The 21,068-nt window shown below is 42.9% G+C and overlaps 1 protein-coding gene across 1 annotated transcript in view; it reads right to left on the bottom strand.

The window, feature by feature from the left end:
* LOC311148477 (ras-specific guanine nucleotide-releasing factor RalGPS2-like) overlaps nucleotides 1-21,068 on the bottom strand; it is a 131,968-nt gene that overhangs the window by 77,474 nt on the left and 33,426 nt on the right. The window contains exon 6 of the mRNA XM_084185453.1: nucleotides 9,220-9,303. Within this exon, the coding sequence (XP_084041579.1) occupies nucleotides 9,220-9,303 (84 nt within the window). The remainder of the gene's footprint in view (nucleotides 1-9,219; nucleotides 9,304-21,068) is intronic.

The raw sequence follows: 21,068 nt of genomic DNA, 5'->3' as shown, positions 1-21,068 counted from the left end.
TTTGTTAGGAGAAAACAGAGCTTGCTGCAGAGTGTGTCATGGCCTGTCACAATTAAGTGACAATAACTCCCACTATGTCATACACATGAGCCCTTGTAGATGTAATTTCTCAATGGTTGCTGTTTGTTTTATTTTTTGTGTATTATTTTCCATATACAGTATAATTATTTTTGTTGATATATATAAAAATTGTTGCTCACATATTGTTCATTTATGTAATACTTCATATACATTGCTTTGGCAACAGTGGCAAACACCCATTCATGCCAATAAAGCATTTATTGAATTGAATTGAGAGAGAAAGTATGAGAGAGAAAGTATGGAAGAGAGAGAGACAGAGAGGAGATGAGAAAAAGAGAGAGGTGGAGAGTGAGAGACCGAGACAGATAGTGAGGAAGCGAGAGATAGATGGAGAGAGGGACAGCCAAGAGTGATCAGTGTGGAGAGAGATCGAGAGCGCTGTCACCTAAACTACCCATAGGAAAAACAAAGGAAATATGCACTTTACCAAACTTATATCCAGCCTGTCTGTGTAATAGACCAATACATCAATATGTCATCAACTATACACAATACTGATGCTCCCTGAAGTCAGCTTTGTCTATCCTTTACTTTCCCTCTGCAGCCTTCTCACTTATCTCCATATTTCTCTCTCCATCCCTCTCTTTCACTTCCAACTCGTTTGCTTCATCTTCAACTTTCCATCTCCCCAGGAGTCCCTCTCTTCCTCCCGCTCACTTTCCCTCCTCTTCTCCAAAGCTTTAGGTCCTCCCCTCTTCAGAGTGTGTGTGTGTGTGTGATCATGGTTCTACTGTACGGTGCAGGGTTGTGCTGATGAGAATCCCAGACCGGCCCAGAGGAGGGAAGCAACATGGTTAACAGACTGACCAAACCCCCCACAGGACAGTGTGAGTGTGTATGATATCAGCTTACTGCAGGTGGCTCTGTATAGAAACCCACTGTGGGAAAAATACTTTCCTACTACACTCTGGCACCATTGAGGGTCACAGCCATGCAAGAGATTCAAGTGGCTGGAAATGACTTTTTCCCTCTAACATCCTGCACACACAACTTTGTTTTCGTGATTTGTCAGGATTTTTGGAGAGTAATAAATGTATTCCCATTCCAAATCTTTTTTGACCTAACCCCTAACCTAACTCATAACCCTAACCCCTTAAGCCTGTGTGTGTGCGTGCGCTCATATGTCTATGTGTGTGCACTCTACAGGCCAGGCCAAAGGAAAGAGCAGAGGCTCTCAGTTGTGTCTTTCCTGTAGTGTTTATGGTCTTATAAATCCCTGCTATTTCAGGCTGCTCTGCTCCAACTCTGCAATCATCATAAATAACATGGAACATAGAGACACCAGCTGATAGCTGTGGATTAGCTCCAGAGGACTGGAGAGTTTACGATAGCTCCATCTCACTGCCTGGGTGCAGAAGAGGCTACAGCTGGACCTGGCTAGGGGCCAATTAATTTTATGTAAGACGCACATTTTCTCCTCTCCTCCGCTCCTGACTGCATGTGCTGCCATAGAAATAGAATTAAAAGAATGGGCGTCCCCATTCAAGTCAAGGACGACATAATGGCTTGACTGGTGGCCATTGCGAGGTGCAAAGCAGGAAGTAAAAGCAGGAAATAAAAGCAGGAAGTTAAGGCAGGAAGTGTACCCATCAATATGTGCTGTCATTTGTTATTTAAACTCAACTGCCCCCTCCAGCCTTACCTCAGACCACTCCAGAGTCCTCCAGCCTTCCCTCAGAACCCTCCAGCCTTACCTCAGAACCCTCCAGCCTTACCTCAGTCCACTACTGCCCCCTCCAGCCTTCCCTCAGAGCCCTCCAGCCTTACCTCAGTCCCCTCCTACACCCACCAGCCTTACCTCAATTCCCTCTTGCCCCATCCAGCCTTACCCCAGTCCCCTCCTACACCCTCCAGCCTTACCTCAGTCCCCTCTTGCCCCATCCAGCCTTACCCCAGTCCCCTCCTACACCCACCAGCCTTACCTCAATTCCCTCTTGCCCCCTCCAGCCTTACCGGTCCTCTCCTATACATTCCAGCCTTCCCTCAGTCACCTCTTACACCCTCCAGCCTTACCTCAATTCCCTCTTGCCCCCTCCAGCCTTACCGGTCCTCTCCTATACCTTCCAGCCTTCCCTCAGTCACCTCTTACACCCACCAGCCTTACCTCAATTCCCTCTTGCCCCCTCCAGCCTTACCGGTCCTCTCCTATACCTTCCAGCCTTCCCTCAGTCACCTCTTACACCCTCCAGCCTTACCTCAGTCCCCTCTTACAGCCCCCCCCCCCCCCCCGCCTTACCTGTCCTCTCCTACACCTTCCAGCCTTACCGCAGTCCAACCCAGCCTTACCTCAGCCCCCATCCACCTAGAACATGATCTACCCTTCTATAAACTTCTTTAGATCTACACCTCCCCCATACCCTTTTCACCTCTATCCATCCCTGTACCCTCCTCTTCATCCCTGTACCACCACTCCTCCGCAATCCACTACATCACACTCTACACCTACCCCTCTCCAGCCATACCAACCTACACTACATAACCAAAAGTATGTGGACACCTGCTCATCGAACATCTCATTCCTAAATCATGGGCATTAATATGGAGTTAGTCCTCCTTTGCTGCTATAACAGCCTCCACTCTCCTGGGAAGGCTTTCCACTAGATGTTGGAACATGGCTGCGGGGACATGCTTCCATTCAGCCACAAGAGCATTAGTGAGGTCGGGTACTGATGTTGGGCGTTAGGCCTGGCTCACAGTCGGCGTTCCAATTCATGGGGTTGAGGTCAGGGCTCTGTGCAGGCCACTCCAGTTCTTCCACACCGATCTCAACAAACCATTTCTGTATGGACCTCGCTTTGTGCACGGGGGCATTTTCATGCTGAAACAGGAACGGGCCTTCCCCAAACTGTTGCCACAAAGTGCGAAGCACAGAATCGTCTAGAATGTCATTGTTTGCTGTAGCGTTAAGATTTCCCTTCTCTGGAACTAAGGGGCCTGAACCATGAAAAACAGCCCCAGACCATTATTCCTCCTCCACCAAACTTTATAGTTGGCACTATGCATTGGGGCAGGTAGTGTTCTCATGGCATCCACCAAACCCAGATTCGTCCGTCGGACTGCCAGATGGTGAAGCGTGATTCAACACACTCCAGAGAAGACGTTTCCATTGCTCCAGAGTCCAATGGCGGCGAGCTTTACACCACTCCAGCCGACGCTTGGCATTGCACATGGCGATCTTAGGCTTGTGTGTGGATGCTCGGCCATGGAAACCCATTTCATTAAGCTCCCGACGAACTGTTATTTTGCTGACGTTGCTTCCAGAGGAAGTTTGGAACTCTGTAGTGAGTGCTGCAACCGAGGACAGACGATTTTTACGCAGTACGCGCTTCAGCACTCAGCGGTACCGTTCTATGAGCTTGTGTGGTCTACTACTTCGCGGCTGAGCCGTTGTTGCTCCTAGACGTTTCCACTTCACAATAACAGCACTTACAGTTGACCGGGGCAGCTCTAGCAGGGCAGAAATTTGACGAACTGACTTGTTGGAAAGGTGGCATCCTATGACGTTGCAAGTCACGGAGCTCTTCAGTGAGGCCATTCTACTGCCAATGTTTGTCTATGGAGATTGCATGGCTGTGTGCTCGATTTTATACACCAGTCAGCAACGGGTGTGGCTGAAATAGCCAAATCCACTAATTTGAAGGGGAGTCCACATACTTTTGTGTGTGTGTGATTATATATATATATACACACACACACACACACATATATATATATATATATATATATACACACATACATATACACACATACATATATATATACATATATATATATATATATATACATATATATATATATATATATACATATATATATATATATATATATATATATATATATATATATATATATATATATATATATATATATATATATATATATATATATATACACATATATATATATATATACACATATACATATATATATATATATACACATATACATATACATATATATATATATACACACACACACACACACACACACACACACACACACACACTACTGTTCAAAAGTTTGGGGTCACTTAGAAATGTCCTTGTTTTCCTTGAAAACATATATGAAATGAGTTTGAATAGGAAATATAGCAAGATGCATAGGAAATGTAGTCATTGACAAGGTTAAAAATAATGATTTTTAATTGAAATAATAATTGTGTCCTTCAAACTTTGCTTCGTCAAAGAATCCTCCATTTGCAGCAATTACAGCCTTGCAGACCTTTGGCATTGTAGTTGTCAATTTGTTGAGGTAATCTGAAGAGATTTCACCCCATGCTTCCTGAAGCACCTCCCATAAGTTGGATTGGCTTGATGGGCACTTCTTACGTACCATACGGTCAAGCTGCTCCCACAACAGCTCAATAGGGTTGACATCCGGTGACTGTGCTGGCCACTCCATAATACACAGAATACCAGCTGACTGCTTCTTCCCTAAATAGTTATTGCATAGTTTGGAGCTGTGCTTTGGATCATTGTCCTGTTGTAGGAGGAAATTGGCTCCAATCAAGCGCCGTCCACAGGGTATGGCATGGCGTTGCAAAATGGAGTGATAGCCTTCCTTCTTCAAGATCCCTTTTACCCTGTACAAATCTCCCACTTTACCACCACCAAAGCACCCCCAGACCATCACATTGCCTCCACCATGCTTGACAGATGGCATCAAGCACTCCTCCAGCATCTTTTCATTTGGTCTGCGTCTCACAAATGTCCTTCTTTGTGTTCCGAACACCTCAAACTTCGATTTGTCTGTCCATAACACTTTTTTTCCAATCTTCCTCTGTCCAGTGTCTGTGTTATTTTGCCCATCTTAATCTTTTCTTTTTATTGGCCAGTCTGAGTTATGGCTTTGTCTTTGCAACTCTGCCTAGAAGGTCAACATCCGGAGTCGCCTCTTCACTGTTGACGTTGAGACTGGTGTTTTGTGGGTACTATTTAATGAAGCTGCCAGTTGAGGACCTGTGAGGCATCTGTTTCTCAAACTAGACACTAATGTATTTGTCCTCTTGCTCAGTTGTGCACCAGGGCCTCCTACTCCTCTTTCTATTCTGGTTAGAGCCAGTTTACGCTGTTCTGTGAAGGGAGTAGTACAAAGCGTTGTACGAGATCTTCAGTTTTGTGGCAATTTCTCGCATGGAAGCGCCTTCATTTCTCAGAACAAGAATAGACTGACGAGTTTCAGAAGAAAGTTATTCGTTTCTGGCCATTTTGAGCCTGTAATCGAACCCACAATTGCTGATGCTCCAGATACTCAACTAGTCTCAAGAAGGCTAGTTTTATTGCTTCTTTCATCACAGTTTTCAGCTGTGCTAACATAATTGCAAAAGGGTTTTCTAATGATCAATTAGCCTTTGAAAATTGGATTAGCACTTGGATTAGCAAACACAACGTGCCATTGGAACACAGGACTGATGGTTGCCGATAATGGGCCTCTCTACGCCTATGTAGATATTCCATTAATTTAATTATTTTAAATCAGCCGTTTCCAGCTACAATCACCATTTACAACATTAACAATGTCTACACTGTATTTACATTTACGTCATTTAGCAGACACTCTTATCCAGAGCGACTTACAGTTAGTGCATACATTATTCTTTTTTATTTTCATACTGGCCCCCCGTGGGGACATGAACAAGGACATGAAAACAAGTACATTTCTAAGTGACCCCAAACTTTTGAATGGTAGTGTGTGTGTGTGTGTGTGTGTGTGTGATATATACAGTGGGGAGAACAAGTATTTGATACACTGCCGATTTTGCAGGTTTTCCTACTTACAAAGCATGTAGAGGGCTGTAATTTTTATCATAGGTACACTTCAACTGTGAGAGACGGAATCTAAAACAAAAATCCAGAAAATCACATTGTATGATTTTTAAGTAATTAATTTGCATTTTATTGCATGACATAAGTATTTGATACATCAGAAAAGCAGAACTTAATATTTGGTACAGAAACCTTTGTTTGCAATTACAGAGATCATTCGTTTCCTGTAGGTCTTGACCAGGTTTGCACACACTGCAGCAGGGATTTTGGCCCACTCCTCCATACAGACCTTCTCCAGATCCTTCAGGTTTCGGGGCTGTCGCTGGGCAATACGGTCTTTCAGCTCCCTCCAAAGATTTTCTATTGGGTTCAGGTCTGGAGACTGGCTAGGCCACTCCAGGACCTTGAGATGCTTCTTACGGAGCCACTCCTTAGTTGCCCTGGCTGTGTGTTTCGGGTCGTTGTCATGCTGGAAGACCCAGCCACAACCCATCTTCAATGCTCTTACTGAGGGAAGGAGGTTGTTGGCCAAGATCTCGCGATACATGGCCCCATCCATCCTCCCCTCAATACAGTGCAGTCGTCCTGTCCCCTTTGATGCCCCACGAGGTGAGATCTTGCATGGAGCCCCAGACCGAGGGTGATTGACTGTCATCTTGAACTTGAACTTCCATTTTCTAATAATTGCGCCAACAGTTGTTGCCTTCTCACCAAGCTGCTTGCCTATTGTCCTGTAGCCCATCCCAGCCTTGTGTGTGGACAGGTGTCTTTTGTACAGGTAACGAGTTCAAACAGGTGCAGTTAATACAGGTAATGAGTGGAGAACAGGAGGGCTTCTTAAAGAAAAACTAACAGGTCTGTGAGAGCCGGAATTCTTACTGGTTGGTAGGTGATCAAATACTTATGTCATGCAATAAAATGCAAATTAATTACTTAAAAATCATAATGTGACCAGTAAGCTCGAGTCTCCCGAGTGGCGCAGTGGTCTAAGGCGCTGCATCGCAGTGCTAGCTGTGCCACTAGAGATCCTGGTTCGAATCCAGGCTCTGTCGTAGCCGGCCACGACCGGGAGACCCATGGGGCGGCGCACAATTTGCCCAGCGTCGTCCATGGTAGGGGAGGGAATGGCCGGCAGGGATGTAGCTCAGTTGGTATAGCATGGCATTTGCAACGCCAGGGTTGTGGGTTCGATTCCAGTATAAAAAAAAATAAAAATAAAAATGTATGCACTCACTAACTGTAATTCGCTCTGGATAAGAGCGTCTGCTAAATGACTAAATGTAATGTGATTTTCTGGATTTTTGTTTTAGATTCCGTCTCTCTGTACCTATGATAAAAATTACAGACCTCTACATGCTTAGTAAGTAGGAAAACCTGCAAAATCGGCAGTGTATCAAATGCTTGTTCTCCCCACTGTATATACATATATATACACATATACATACATACATATATATATATATATATATATATATATATATATATATACATATATATATATATACATATACATACATACATACATATACACATATATATATATATATACATATACATATATATACATATACATACATACATACATATACACATATATATATATATATATATACATATACATATATATATATATATATATATATATATATATATATATATATATATATATATATATATATATATACACATACATACACACACATATGTATATACATACACACACATTCATACATACTCAATCCAAAACTTTTATCAGAGAGTGAGGCGGAACAATTACCTTATTGCTTACACCTATCCAGTGTTTTCAGAACAACATGAAGTAATGCCTAAGCAGTATGGAGACAGCTCAACTCTAATTGTATTTGTCAGATGCTTCATAAAATCAGGTGTATACTAACATTGAAATGCTTACTTACGGGCCCTTCCCAACAATGAAATAATAATAAAATTATTACACAAGGAATAAATACACAATGACAACGATAACTTGTCTATCTACACGGTACCAGTACAGAGTCGATGTGCAGGGTCACAAGGTAATTGAGGTAGATATGTATATGTAGGTAGGGATAAAGTGACTAGGCAACAGGATAGATAATAAACAGTAACAGCAGCATATGTGATGAGTCAAAAGAGTTAGTGCAAAAAGGGTCAATGCAGATAGTTAATAGTTAGTCTGATTAGCTATTTAACTAACTAGCTAGGGGTTGATTTGGGCTTGAGCAGTACTGAAAGATGGCAGCCTTCCCCTTGTCATCCAAAGCCTGCTGCCAATATCAGAGCTAAAGGAAGAGTGCTAAGACTGGAGCTCATGCTAAGGATATCTCCCTGCCCAAGCCCCATTATTCACATCGGCTCATTTCCCTTGGCTGATGCCTGCCTGCCGGTCGGCTGGCCCTGTGATGTGCTGTGCAGCTAACTAACATCTGTAACGGCCGTTTGGGGAAGTTTCCACAGAAACACATTCTTCTAACATCATCTCATACTGAGTCTGCAGGGTCTTAAAGACACTCTTAAAGGGGCAGGGAGAAGATGGAGGGCAGTAAAGACACTCCTAAATTGGCAGGGGAGAGACCGGAAGATGGGAAAGGGAGAGAGGAAAAGGGGCAGAAAGAGAGAGACGGAGCAGGATTAAAGGGTAAGGCTGCCCGTGCGTCATTAGAGAGCTTCCTGCTGATGACTTCACACGCGAGTTCAATTTGTACTCATGCACACACGCTCAAAACACTCAAACAAACTAAAACCATGCACAACCACATTCTCAGACCACAGAGAAACATGTCCAAACAGTTTAAACAAACACTAGAGACAGTGAAGGCCAGCTAAGGACAGTGTTAGGAAAGAAAGAGTCTGTCTCAGGTCTCTTCTCAGTGTTTCTTAGCAGTATCACGGACAGAACCCAGTCTGATGAGATGAGAACATGAGATTGATGGGATTTGTGAGAGAGAGAGAGAGAGTGTGTAAGCAGGCTGAGACAATAGGACGGAGGGGATTTGAGATGATGGATTGTGTCTTATTCAGGGCCGAAGTGTCAGGTAGAGAATACGGACAAATGCACTGCTGTGAGATATGTCAACGGTGTGTGTGTGTGTGTGTGTGTGTTTATTCCCTATGTGAGATGAGTCAACAAGTCAGCAGGAAGCACGTTTTGTTACCATGACACCCTCCAAGCTCCAAAACAAAGGATTAGGAAAGAGAGTATGATTTGGGATGTGGTGAGGAGAGACGGGGAGGAAAGAGGAGAGGATGGGGGGGGGGAGAGAGAGGATGTAATATCTCCATTACCTGCTTGCCAAGGCTCATAACTCAGCTCCAGGGGGACATTTCTCCCCCTATCCACCCCCACTATTCTGCCTGTGTGTGTGTCTGTTACCTGGTTGAACCTGCGGGTGAAGGCCACAGCGTTGGGGGCAGAGCTGTGCTTTTCCTTCTTGTTCCAGCCACAACTTGACAGCTCCTAAACACACAAACACTTAGAAGTTTACACAACAGGCACACAGTCACAGATTTACATGGTGCACACACCCACAGGTTCAGCAGCTCCTAAATCAGTCATATACACGGATTTATACAACACAAACACAGGGATAAACAACAAACATAGCCACAGTCGGTCTTGAGCGGAGTAAAGAGTTAGTGTATTCCACCAAGGACAAACGCAGTCTGTTCTTAACAGTTCATTGAGAGGGGAGGGGGCACGGTAAGAAGAGAGAGAGAGGAGTAGGTGTTTTAAGTCAGAAACAAAGAGCTGAAAGGTAGCAGTGTCAGAGTTGCCATAAGGGTAAGTAACTATCCCAGTCATCAGAGGGGAGCAGTCCGATACTAGTGCACTTGGACGGACTCTGAACTAGCCCTGAGAGGGTGGAGACCACACTGACAGACTGGATCAGGGGTCAGGGACATTATCAGGGGGCCAGGGACATTACCAGGGGGCCAGGGACATTACCAGGGGGCCAGGGACACAGTGATGGAACAGTAGGAAAATGTGTTGTGATCTCTATTAATCAGCTGAACTACTCTCCTGATGACCACCTCCGAGACTGGATGCCTGATTGTCTGTCTGGAAGCAACAACATCCTCCACCACCAGCCCCAAACACTCAGCCTGCTCCAGAGGACGCAGCACCCTGGCCCAGTGAGCCACACACACACCCTGGCCCAAATAAATCATACACAACGTCCCTGTGTGTGTGTGTGTCTGTGTTGAGGTGAACAAGTTTTTCACAGATTTTAAAAAACAGACGTGAGTGGGTGGGTGCTTTCAAACTTCAGCGTCATCAGTTCTAAGACAGCAGAGGAGATGGCCCCTGTATTGTGAACAACAGGAGCCAAGCTGAGCTTGGTGGGTTGGAGTGGAGAGAGTGAGAGAGGAGCAGAGGGAGTGGAGAGGAGGAAAGGGAGAGAGAGCAGAGGTCCAGAGCCTCCTGACAGCAGTAAACTGTTAAAACTGCTGCCCTGACAGACACTCTACACCACTGAGTGAGAAACCACTGTGTGTTTGTTTGTTTGTTTGGGGGGGGGGGGGGGGGGGTAGCCCAGTGGTGCCAGCTGTCACGTCTCTTATGGCACTCATTTATTTAACCTACACTCCTCTTTCAACATGTGCTCCCCTCTGGCTGTCACTCATCCCCTCAATCCCACTCTTGTTATCCACTCCTCCACAATTCTCCTTCCCCATCTCCTAATAATAGCTCCCAGACTGGGATGTTCCATTGGGAGACTGATTTAGAAAGAAGTGCGATAGAGAGATGGATATCCAACATAGGAGTATTGTAGGTCCCAGGGGAAGACTTACAATTGTAGTGACAAAGTCTCATAGGAGATGTTATTTATTATCACCACACACACACACACACAGGGCATAACATTAACTTTTTGGTCCACCAGCCACTGTGGCAGGTAGATTAAAAAATATTTTTTAGCTAAAATGACACCAACAAAACAAAACGAAACAAAAACAGATGAGCATGCTTTGTAATGTTTCTAAAACAATAAATGTATTACTAGTAAGAAGTAATGTGGTATATTGTTTAATTTAATTTTTTGTGAGCTGAGTTTTTTATTTTATGATAAAAATGTTCATCTGCCCCTTTAAGGGCTGGAGGTTACCGTGGTAATGTGACTCTAGTCATGTTTGTGCCTGTGTGATTGAGTATGACTAGTAGAAGCGTGGTCTTCTCTTCCCTGGCAGTTGAAACTCAGAGAAAAACAACCTAGCTTGTGAACAAAAAAATGTAAATAGCCAAAAAACAAGGCCAAAGTCTCACTTCTGTAGACTGTCGTTTCAAGTAAATTTGACCAACTTTTATGCCTGTGCGCAGTGCATCTAAAAATGAATCTTTCACTCAGCTCTTCACGTGCGCACATCAGCCCCCACCAGGCAGTGTTGCAGCACGAGGTGGAATAGGCTATAGACGGTTCGTAATTTTGACTTTATGCGATTCATTTACCAGCTATGAAACAAAACCAGGGAAATACTTTGAAAACAGCATTTATTTTACTATAAAATGTGATCATACTATTTGTACACAAGCGAGTGAAATGCTTGCACGGTGGAGCCTGACCACCTGCCAACGTGGCTGGTGAAAGAGACATCTTACCCGCCAATGCCAAAATCTACCCGCATTTGGCAGGTGGTGGGTGTTCATTTTAAGCCCTACACACACACACACACCTCTTACACTCACCTCAACTCTATTAAACCTTGAATAACCTCAATTCAATAGAACAATAATAATGGATTGTATTTATATAAAATATTTCACTAGGTCTCAAAGCACCTTACATGGTGTGGGGGTTTAACTCACTCCATCCACCACCAGTGTAGCAGGCAGCACCCAGCCACCTGGCATTCCCTCATAACCTTAACCTAACACTTTTTAACCCTGACCCCAAACTTCCCCCAACAACATATTCCTCTGATCTGAACTAAAGGAAACGTTAAATTATATCTCGTAATGACAGAAAGGGCCCTACTTTCAAAGCTATCTCATAAGCTCTCCCAATTACAACCTTTGTGTAAAATCAGCAGGGAACTGTTGTACAGCTAATTCAAAAGCCGTAACGCCTTTATAACTTGATCATCCCATTTCACTCTATAGGCATCCAAAACAACACAGAGCTTTAAAACAGCTCAACACAGATGGCCCTTTAGTGCCTGGGTTTGACGAGGTGGTCCTGGTGAGTGTGTGAAAAGAGAGGTTTGACGAGGTAGAAGCGTTCAGTAGAGGACTTTAATGGGACTTGTAAAGTGCAGTCAGCCTGCTGAAACAAACCACAGATGGGTTTCACTAGTTTCCACATCGTCCTGGCCTAGGGATGGCCTCCAGGAGCAAGTACCAGAATCAATCAAAGTCACAGAATCAATCAATGATATTACCCTACCAAACAGCTCCAGTCTGTTGTGTAACGCCATTTGCCACTTGGTCTATTTGATTTGTTATGTCTGTGCCATGCCTTTGTCGAATTGGTGACATTGCCTTGTGCTCTGAGCGTACATTTGCATAAAAATTGCTTTTCAAACAGTCATTAAGATTATTTGAGATGCAGTGGTTGTCTTGGCGGTTGTAGTTGGTCCCAGCCCTTCCCTCACTGCTTTCCATTTCTAAAATCAGCAATAGCGTACACACCCCTGACTAACTCACAGATGATTCCACAGCATGCGTTTTGAAGTTCACACACACACACACACAAGGCTAAAGCAGCTCCAGCCAAACCACTAACAGAGCTGATCTAATGTGAGATACCACAGCCACTTCTCTGCTCTGGGCCTTGTTTCAGTCAACACAGTGGAAACCTGGAGCTCCACACACCCTTTGGACCAGACCAGAGCGAGAGAGAGTGACATCAGCTGGAGCTAGAGGAGAGGGGGGAGAGAGAAAGGAGGGGAGAGGGAGGTTGACAGCAGGCGTAATGGAAAGTTAGTGTGTGGGTAACATTACATCCAGGAGTCCAGGCCTGTGCTGTAAGGCCAGGAGACAGAAGGGCAGTATGAGACCATCCTAATTGCCTGAGCGGCAGTCCTCTGAATACCACAGCAACATTACCTACAGCTCTGACGCCTGATTGGCATTAAGACCATTACCTTGCCTGCCTCTAGGAAGCCCTATGAAATGTATCTTGGTGTGTGTGTGTGTGTGTGTGTGTGTGTGTGTGTAAAAATGCATCTCTCAGACAGTGCTTCATTCCCTAGCCCCAACCCCCTGTTGGCTAGTGTTACATGTTAGGTGATTAGCACTTCATATCCTGTGAATATGTATGCATTCCTATTTCCTACATGGCTGGTTTTACATGACATGTAGGAGACGGGTTTTCCTGAAACGCCAGGCCTATAATGTCTGTAGTGTACGTTATACTCCTGTCCTGTTCACTTTCTCACACAGCTAATGTCATGGCTCATAAAATGGTACGAGAGGACCAACGTGATCAGACACATAGACCAGCGTTTCCCAAACTAGGGGTCACGTGATATGAAAATGGGATCGCAGGAGAATTTCCCAAATCCTGAAATGTATACAAAAATATATATATATATTATAATATAGTCTTTGTAACTCAAAATCATTGTAATGTGGTTAAACTTAAAAATCCAAAAGAAAAATATTCAAATCTAAAAGATAAAATTCAACCAGAGTGCCCTTAGATCACGGGGAAAAGGCCGCAGTTGACTGTTGCACTTGAATCATTCCCACGGTCAATGGCTAGGCCCGCTACACTATGAAACCACACACTATTGCAGACTTTGATATTACCAGCAGTAATTGATATGGTGAAAACAATGGTGTTTGGAGGTAGAGGCACAGAAACTCCCATTAATACCTTTGTCAGATAACCCTGTAAATCAAAGAATTTATGCTATTGATAGCAATCAAGAGGAAACTCTGGGTGTTTCTCAAAATGCCATTATGAGATAAGAGACATTATGTCAGACTAATTTGGTAATGACTGCCCCACATTAAAAGTATGTGATGGTGAGTTAAGAAGACAATCAGAAATACTGTTAGAATGTTTTCAATTGACTGCCATAGCCCCATATCAAAAAGTAAATATTGGCTGTTAAAAAAAAAATATATTAACATGGGTGGGGTTCCAAGAATTTTCAGATATCAAAATGGGGTTTTGGGCCAAAAAAGTTTGGTAACCCCTGATGTAGACACAGGCAGACAGTTACACTGGCGCGCACACACATACACACGGTAAGCTTACGTGCTCTATTCAATCAAACTCACTGTGCAATTTTTTTAAGTAACACTGCCTTTTCTGTGTGTATGTGTGTGTACACAGTGGGGAAAAAAAGTATTTAGTCAGCCACCAATTGTGCAAGTTCTCCCACTTAAAAAGATGAGGCCTGTAATTTTCATCATAGGTACACGTCAACTATGACAGACAAAATGAGAAAAAAAAATCCAGAAAATCACATTGTGATCACATTTTTAATGAATTTATTTGCAAATTATGGTGGAAAATAAGTATTTGGTCAATAACAAAAGTTTCTCATTACTTTGTTATATACCCTTTGTTGGCAATGACACAGGTCAAACGTTTTCTGCAAGTCTTCACAAGGTTTTCACACACTGTTGCTGGTATTTTGGCCCATTCCTCCACGCATATCTTCTCTAGAGCAGTGATGTTTTGGCGAAATTATTGAATACTTTAATGAGTTTACCTCGCCGATTTGAAAAATAAATTACTGAAAATGTATGAATTCAGTATATTGTTAGGTTTTTGGGATATCGTCTAGGCTTATATGATCAATACTATTTTCTAAGTAAGAGAACATTAAATATGTTTTTCTTTTTACATTTAACTGGTCTTATATTGAGATTAAAGTACATTACTGCAAGATTTGTGTTATTCAAATCGGGGGAGAAGGGCCTTGGTCAGGGAGGTGAACAAGAACCCAATGGTCACTCTGACAGAGTTCTAGAGTTCCTGTGGAGATGGGAGAACCTTCCAGTAGGACAACAATCTCTGCAGCACTCCACCAAATCAGGCCTTTATGGTAGAGTGGCCAAACGGAAGCCACTCCTCAGTATAAGGCACATGACAGCCCGCTTGGAGTTTGCCATAAGGCACCTAAAGACTCAGACCATGAGAAACAAGATTCTCTGGTCTGATGAAACCAAGATTGAACTCTTTGGCCTCAATGCCAAGCATCACGTCTGGAGGAAACCTGACACCATCCCTACAATGAAGCATGGAGGTGGCAGCATTATGCTGTGGGGATGTTTTTCAGCGGCAGGGACTGGGAGACTAGTCAGGATCGAGGCAAAGAAGAACGAAGCAAAGTACAGAGAGATCATTGATGAAAACATGCTCCAGAGCACTCAGGACCTCTGACTGGGGGTGAAGGTTCACCTTCCAACAATTCTCAGAATGTCCTTGAGTGGCCCAGACAGAGCCCAGACTTGAACCCAATCGAACATCTCTGGAGAGATCTGAAAATAGCTGTGCAGCAACGCTCCCCATCCAACCGGACAGAGCTTGAGAGGATCTGCAGAGAAGAATGGGAGAAACCACCCAAATACAGGTGTGCCAAGCTTGTAGCGTCATACCAAAGAAGACTTGATGCTGTAATTGCTGCCAAAGGTGCTTCAACAAAGTACTGAGAAAAGGGTCTGAATACTTATGTAAGTGTGATATTTTATTATTTCTATAAATGAGCAAAAATGTCTAAAAACTGTTTTTTGCTTTGTCATTATGGGGTATTGTGTGTAGATTGATGAGGGGAAAAAACACTTTAATCCATTTTAGAATAAGGCTGTAACGTAACAAAATGTGGAAAAAGTCAAGGGGTCTGAATACTATCCGAAGGCACTGTAATAGAACAAAAATGAACACAACTTTTAAGAGATCAGATTTTTTGTTCATAAATACTTTGCTACAATCACACAGTTAAATAGTACACCTTCATGCTTTTGGGATACATGTCTTTTCAGATTCAACAATGATTATTTAGTTGTGGACACTACATTACCACACTCATTCTCTTGCTCCTCATCTTTGTAAGTCACCTTGATTTTGCACCTGTATGTTTTATCAGTTTCTTTATGAAAATATTTAGTGAACTCCATGACAGTAGGTAAAGCAAGTGGCTATTGCAGCACACAAGTAGACTACAAATGCATGCTGGGCCGGCATACCCTGAACTCGTGAAGTGAGCGCTACTGGAGCGGTTTCGCAGATACACCAGCCTTTGGGAATCTCGCTCCGAATGAAATTGGGCACGCTCCGCTCCAGCATACACACACACACACACATACCGTGTTAAGACAGTTACGATGTGTTTTATGTTGGTTAGAGAAGCATATTCTAGAAGGGTGCTACCAATATAAAGCAATAGGTCATAACTCATAACACACAGCTATTTTCAGTTATTAAGAAGTTAGACAGCCCGGTGAGAATATTACTCCATAACATGAAAGAGATTAAAACATACCAGACCGCTGATACAAATATAGCCTACTGCTGACTTTTCATTACAGTCCAGCAGATGACAACTTTTCCATGACGCAGTGGTCTAACAGCTTGCTAGCTTGGCTGCATGCTTGCTCTGCCCTGCGAAGGGTCACTGCTGTCATAAACCCTGCTGCTGTAAAGTTATTTATTACAACTTTAACCAACGACCAGAACAGCTTGGAAACAAATCGGACGGAAAATAACGGTTATTTGTTCATTCATATTAATATGCAAGACATCAACATTAAAAAGGAATGATTCACCCATTTTGAATGTTATATTGTTTTTGTGCATCTCTGAGCGATGTTATATCGATTCCCTGGGTCATTTCATGTTTTCATGTGTATCTGAGCTATTGCCGTTCAAGCAGGCAGAAATTCGGCCGACATGACCTACATCAATGATAAATCCTACATCAATCTAAGTAACATAATACAAAAATCCCCATTAAAATCTTCCAGTTTAAGCTAGAGATGTGTTTTTTTGCATGGGCTGCATCTCAATCCACCGCATCCGCCTACGTTGGCCTTCCGCATCTGCGGTTAAAGGTAGCCGAGCTACAGCTGTGTTTGTCAGACCATGAGACATTCTCACGAAAAAGTCTGTAGCGTACAAACAAACTAATATGACCACTTTATGGAAAGATGGGACTCTAACGAACACGATGGTGTTCTCCATTTTGCTCTAAGACCCCCACAAGCCCCACGGGACACGTCCAGAGTCGGTAACGCTGATGTGCCAACTTCTGTCTGTAGCGTCCAAATCGCTTGGGCTACAAACTAATATGAACCCACTGTAGAAGGGGAAGGAGCCTCATGAACACGATTGTGTTCTCAGTTTTGCTCTACGACCCCCATAACTGTCACAGGACTCATCTGAAGGTAACCCATACAAATGAATGTTAGTAAGAAGGTATTTTTGTGCCAGCAAAAATAAAGGGGTTAAATGTGTCCAAAAAAACAAAAACATTTCCTGAGCTTTGTTCTATCTCCTAGACGTAGGACAAACTCTTCCAAACTTTATTCCTTATGATTTATTTTTTGACTGTCCTTTTTGCCATTTATGAATGTGTTGTTCAATGCGTTTCTATGGGCTATACATTTACATTTTAGTCATTTAGCAGACGCTCTTATCCAGAGCGACTTACTGTTAGTGAGTGCATACAATTTTTTTTTTTTTCATAGTATAGGCCAAATATTATTTTAAAATCAGATTGATTTTGGTATTTTGATACATGGTCCATGGTATGACCATCTTAAAACAATACCATATGTTAGCTTAGTAGAACCCCTGCCCCAACGGCTTAGACTTTTAGAGGTAATAGGAATATTACTTTTACATCGCGGAAACGTCTATCATATATGTCAGATTGAACTTTAGGAGATTGTACACTAAAGATTGTACACTAAATTGATAGTGCAGTTTGTTTAGGCAATTTTACAGCCAACTAGCTACTTCACATGCTGATAGCTACACACAATACCAAAGAATATGTTTGCTAGCTAGCTAGATGGCTAGCTTGCCAGCCCATAAAGAGAGTATTGCATTGTGGGTTTTGTAGTTGACTTGAGGCAAAAGATTTCCACAATGATTTTCACGTTGCTACCAACCTTATAACGACAAAATGAAACGCTTGTTCACAAAAAATATTGTCCTCACATTGTGTTATTTAACACTGTAAATGATAGGAATTAGTGGTTTGGGGTGGATATTTCCTTTAATGTCTTTATGAGGGTCTGGTGGTGTTAGAAACAGGTACAGTGGGGAAGGACTAATGAAGAGAAGTGATCCAGAGTTGATCCCCTACAGTTAAACTACTGTAGTATCACTGGTCTGGTTCAGAATTCAAACATCACGGAAAACAAAAGTTCTCTTTTGGAAAAATGGATTAATATAGCCGTATCAGCATAAAACGTGCTATGTCATGTACCATTAAAACTCTTCAATGTTGAGTTTAAATCCAAGCTGGGAGAGAGGGAGACTGAGGACTTGTTGTACTGCATGCGCAACTGACTTCTGTGTACTGTGCATTGACATCAATGAGAGAGTTTTGTGAAAATGCAAGTTCAGCATCTCCAGTTAGGATTTGGCCTGTGTGAGAGACAGTCAGAAAGATCAGGCTGTGGTGAGTGTCCAGAGTGGTAGCAGAAGGCAAGTTTATTTCAGTATCATAACAGGAGGTACTTTATAGGATACTAAAAGATAAGGAGAAGAACTGTCCGTCTGTCCGTCTGTCTGTCACAGTAAAATACTAACTACAGTCCCAGCCTTCCAAGTCTCTCCAGTCATGTTATTCACTACTTTCATATGCATAGATTCAGTTAAAACCACTGAGTGATATAACAGGACACACACAGTCGACACACATCCATACCGTGGACACACACAGACACAGATGTTTATTCCATTCTAGATGTGAGGGGAAGGAGAGTGACAGGAGTGGAAACTCCAACTAGACAGTGATGGCTCTCGCACGCGCACTTGCGCACACACAAACTCGCACACCAGGGTTTACGTTTGGAAAATGTGGCGCAGGACATTTGACTAGCAACATTTAAATTTACCGGACATTTCAGAAATCTGCCGGACCCATATGCTTTGGGTGTGTAACCTGATTAGGGCGTCCACCCACAGTGCTCAGAATGACAGAAACCACATTTAGATTATGGAAATTCATATTAACAGAACATGCAAGTCGACGATGCAATGATGTGCGGTCCTTCTTACCAAATGATGATGTCCTAAGCCAACAAGACAAGTGACGAATAGCAAAATCACTAGTCTATGTCAATCTATTATCCCCATAGTATAAAAGTTCACCAATTCTATTGGTCAGCTTGTCGAGAAAGAAATAGCCTCTGGGACAGTTGTGGGAAGATCGATCCCAAAACCAAATCAACATAAAAAAAATTACTAAGCAAATGAGTGATGCAACAGATCAGAACATTTAGGTTAAAATGTTTATTAACTATTGTTTCTTCACATTATAAGCGCAGCACTGCGCACAAGGCAGTAGTCTACGCGTGAATGTTCATTACATAATGCAATTAGCAGGGAAACACTGTCAAAAGGGCACTGCACATGCCAGTGGTTTCATGTGACAGATGAAAATATCCGTTAGAAATTAGGATCTAATAAGCAAGGTAAGATATGCCTCATAATATGTATTAAAACGTTCAGGTTTCAAACAAAATGCATATCCTACTGCCTCCAGCTCATTGCAAAGTGGTGTGACACGCTGGTGAAGTCTGCCTTCCGTTGCCATTTGACAGATTTTCCGGTCAACGGCTCTGTATCCGTATGCTGTATGCGTGTGATAAGATACATAACGAATATACTGTAGCCTACACACGCAGCAATTTAATTCCACTAAATTATGAAAATGAACCTATAGACCGATAAGCATGACCAGTCAAAAGTATTTCTATCAACTTGTATTTCCATCAATGAATAGGCTAAAAAGCGCCTATTTTATTTATTGCTTATCCCAAAAAAATGTATTGGCCAAAAGCCGGCTATTCCTGGCTAATGGAAACCCTGACGCACACACATGCATGCACGCACGCACAAACCCACATTCGCACAAGATCAGAGACAAAAACACACAGTCAGAGCAAGAAGAGCCCTCCGTCCCTGCCATCACACACTGGGTCACTCTGCTCTCTTCTCAAATAAAATACAATTTGTCACCTGCTTCGTGAACATCAGGTGAGGACGAACAGTGAAATGCTTACATACGGGCCATTCCCAACAATGCAGACATTTTTTTAAATAGTACAAAAATAATAACACAAAAGGAATAAATACACAATGAGTAATGATTACTTGGCTATATATAGTGGGGAGAACAAGTATTTGATACACTGCCGATTTTGCAGGTTTTCCTACTTACAAAGCATGTAGAGGTCTGTAATTTTTATCATAGGTACACTTCAACTGTGAGAGACGGAATCTAAAACAAAAATCCAGAAAATCACATTGTCTGATTTTTAAGTAATTAATTTGCATTTTATTGCATGACATAAGTATTTGATCACCTACCAACCAGTAAGAATTCCGGCTCTCACAGACCTGTTCATTTTTCTTTAAGAAGCCCTCCTGTTCTCCACTCATTACCTGTATTAACTGCACCTGTTTGAACTCGTTACCTGTATAAAAGACACCTGTCCACACACTCAATCAAACAGACTCCAACCTCTCCACAATGGCCAAGACCAGAGAGCTGTGTAAGGACATCAGGGATAAAATTGTAGACCTGCACAGGGCTGGGATGGGCTACAGGACAATAGGCAAGCAGCTTGGTGAGAAGGCAACAACTGGAAGAAAATGGAAGAAGTTCAAAGATGGACGGTCAATCACCCTCGGTCTGGGGCTCCATGCAAGATCTCACCTCGTGGGGCATCAATGATCATGAGGAAGGTGAGGGATCAGCCCAGAACTACACGGCAGGACCTGGTCAATGACCTGAACAGAGCTGGGACCACAGTCTCAAAGAAAACCATTAGTAACACACTACGCCGTCATGGATTAAAATCCTGCAGCGCACGCAAGGTCCCCCTGCTCAAGCCAGCGCATGTCCAGGCCCATCTGAAGTTTGCCAATGACCATCTGGATGATCCGGAGGAGGAATGGGAGAAGGTCATGTGGTCTGATGAGACAAAAATAGAGCTTTTTGGTCTAAACTCCACTCGCCGTGTTTGGAGGAAGAAGAAGGATGAGTACAACCCCAAGAACACCATCCCAACCGTGAAGCATGGAAGTGGAA

The sequence above is a fragment of the Coregonus lavaretus genome (assembly GCF_964263955.1).
Source record: "Coregonus lavaretus genome assembly, chromosome: 21".
NCBI lineage: Eukaryota > Metazoa > Chordata > Actinopteri > Salmoniformes > Salmonidae > Coregonus > Coregonus lavaretus.
The sequence above is the reverse complement of the archived record's forward strand: the minus strand, read 5'-3'. Positions and strand labels throughout refer to the sequence as shown.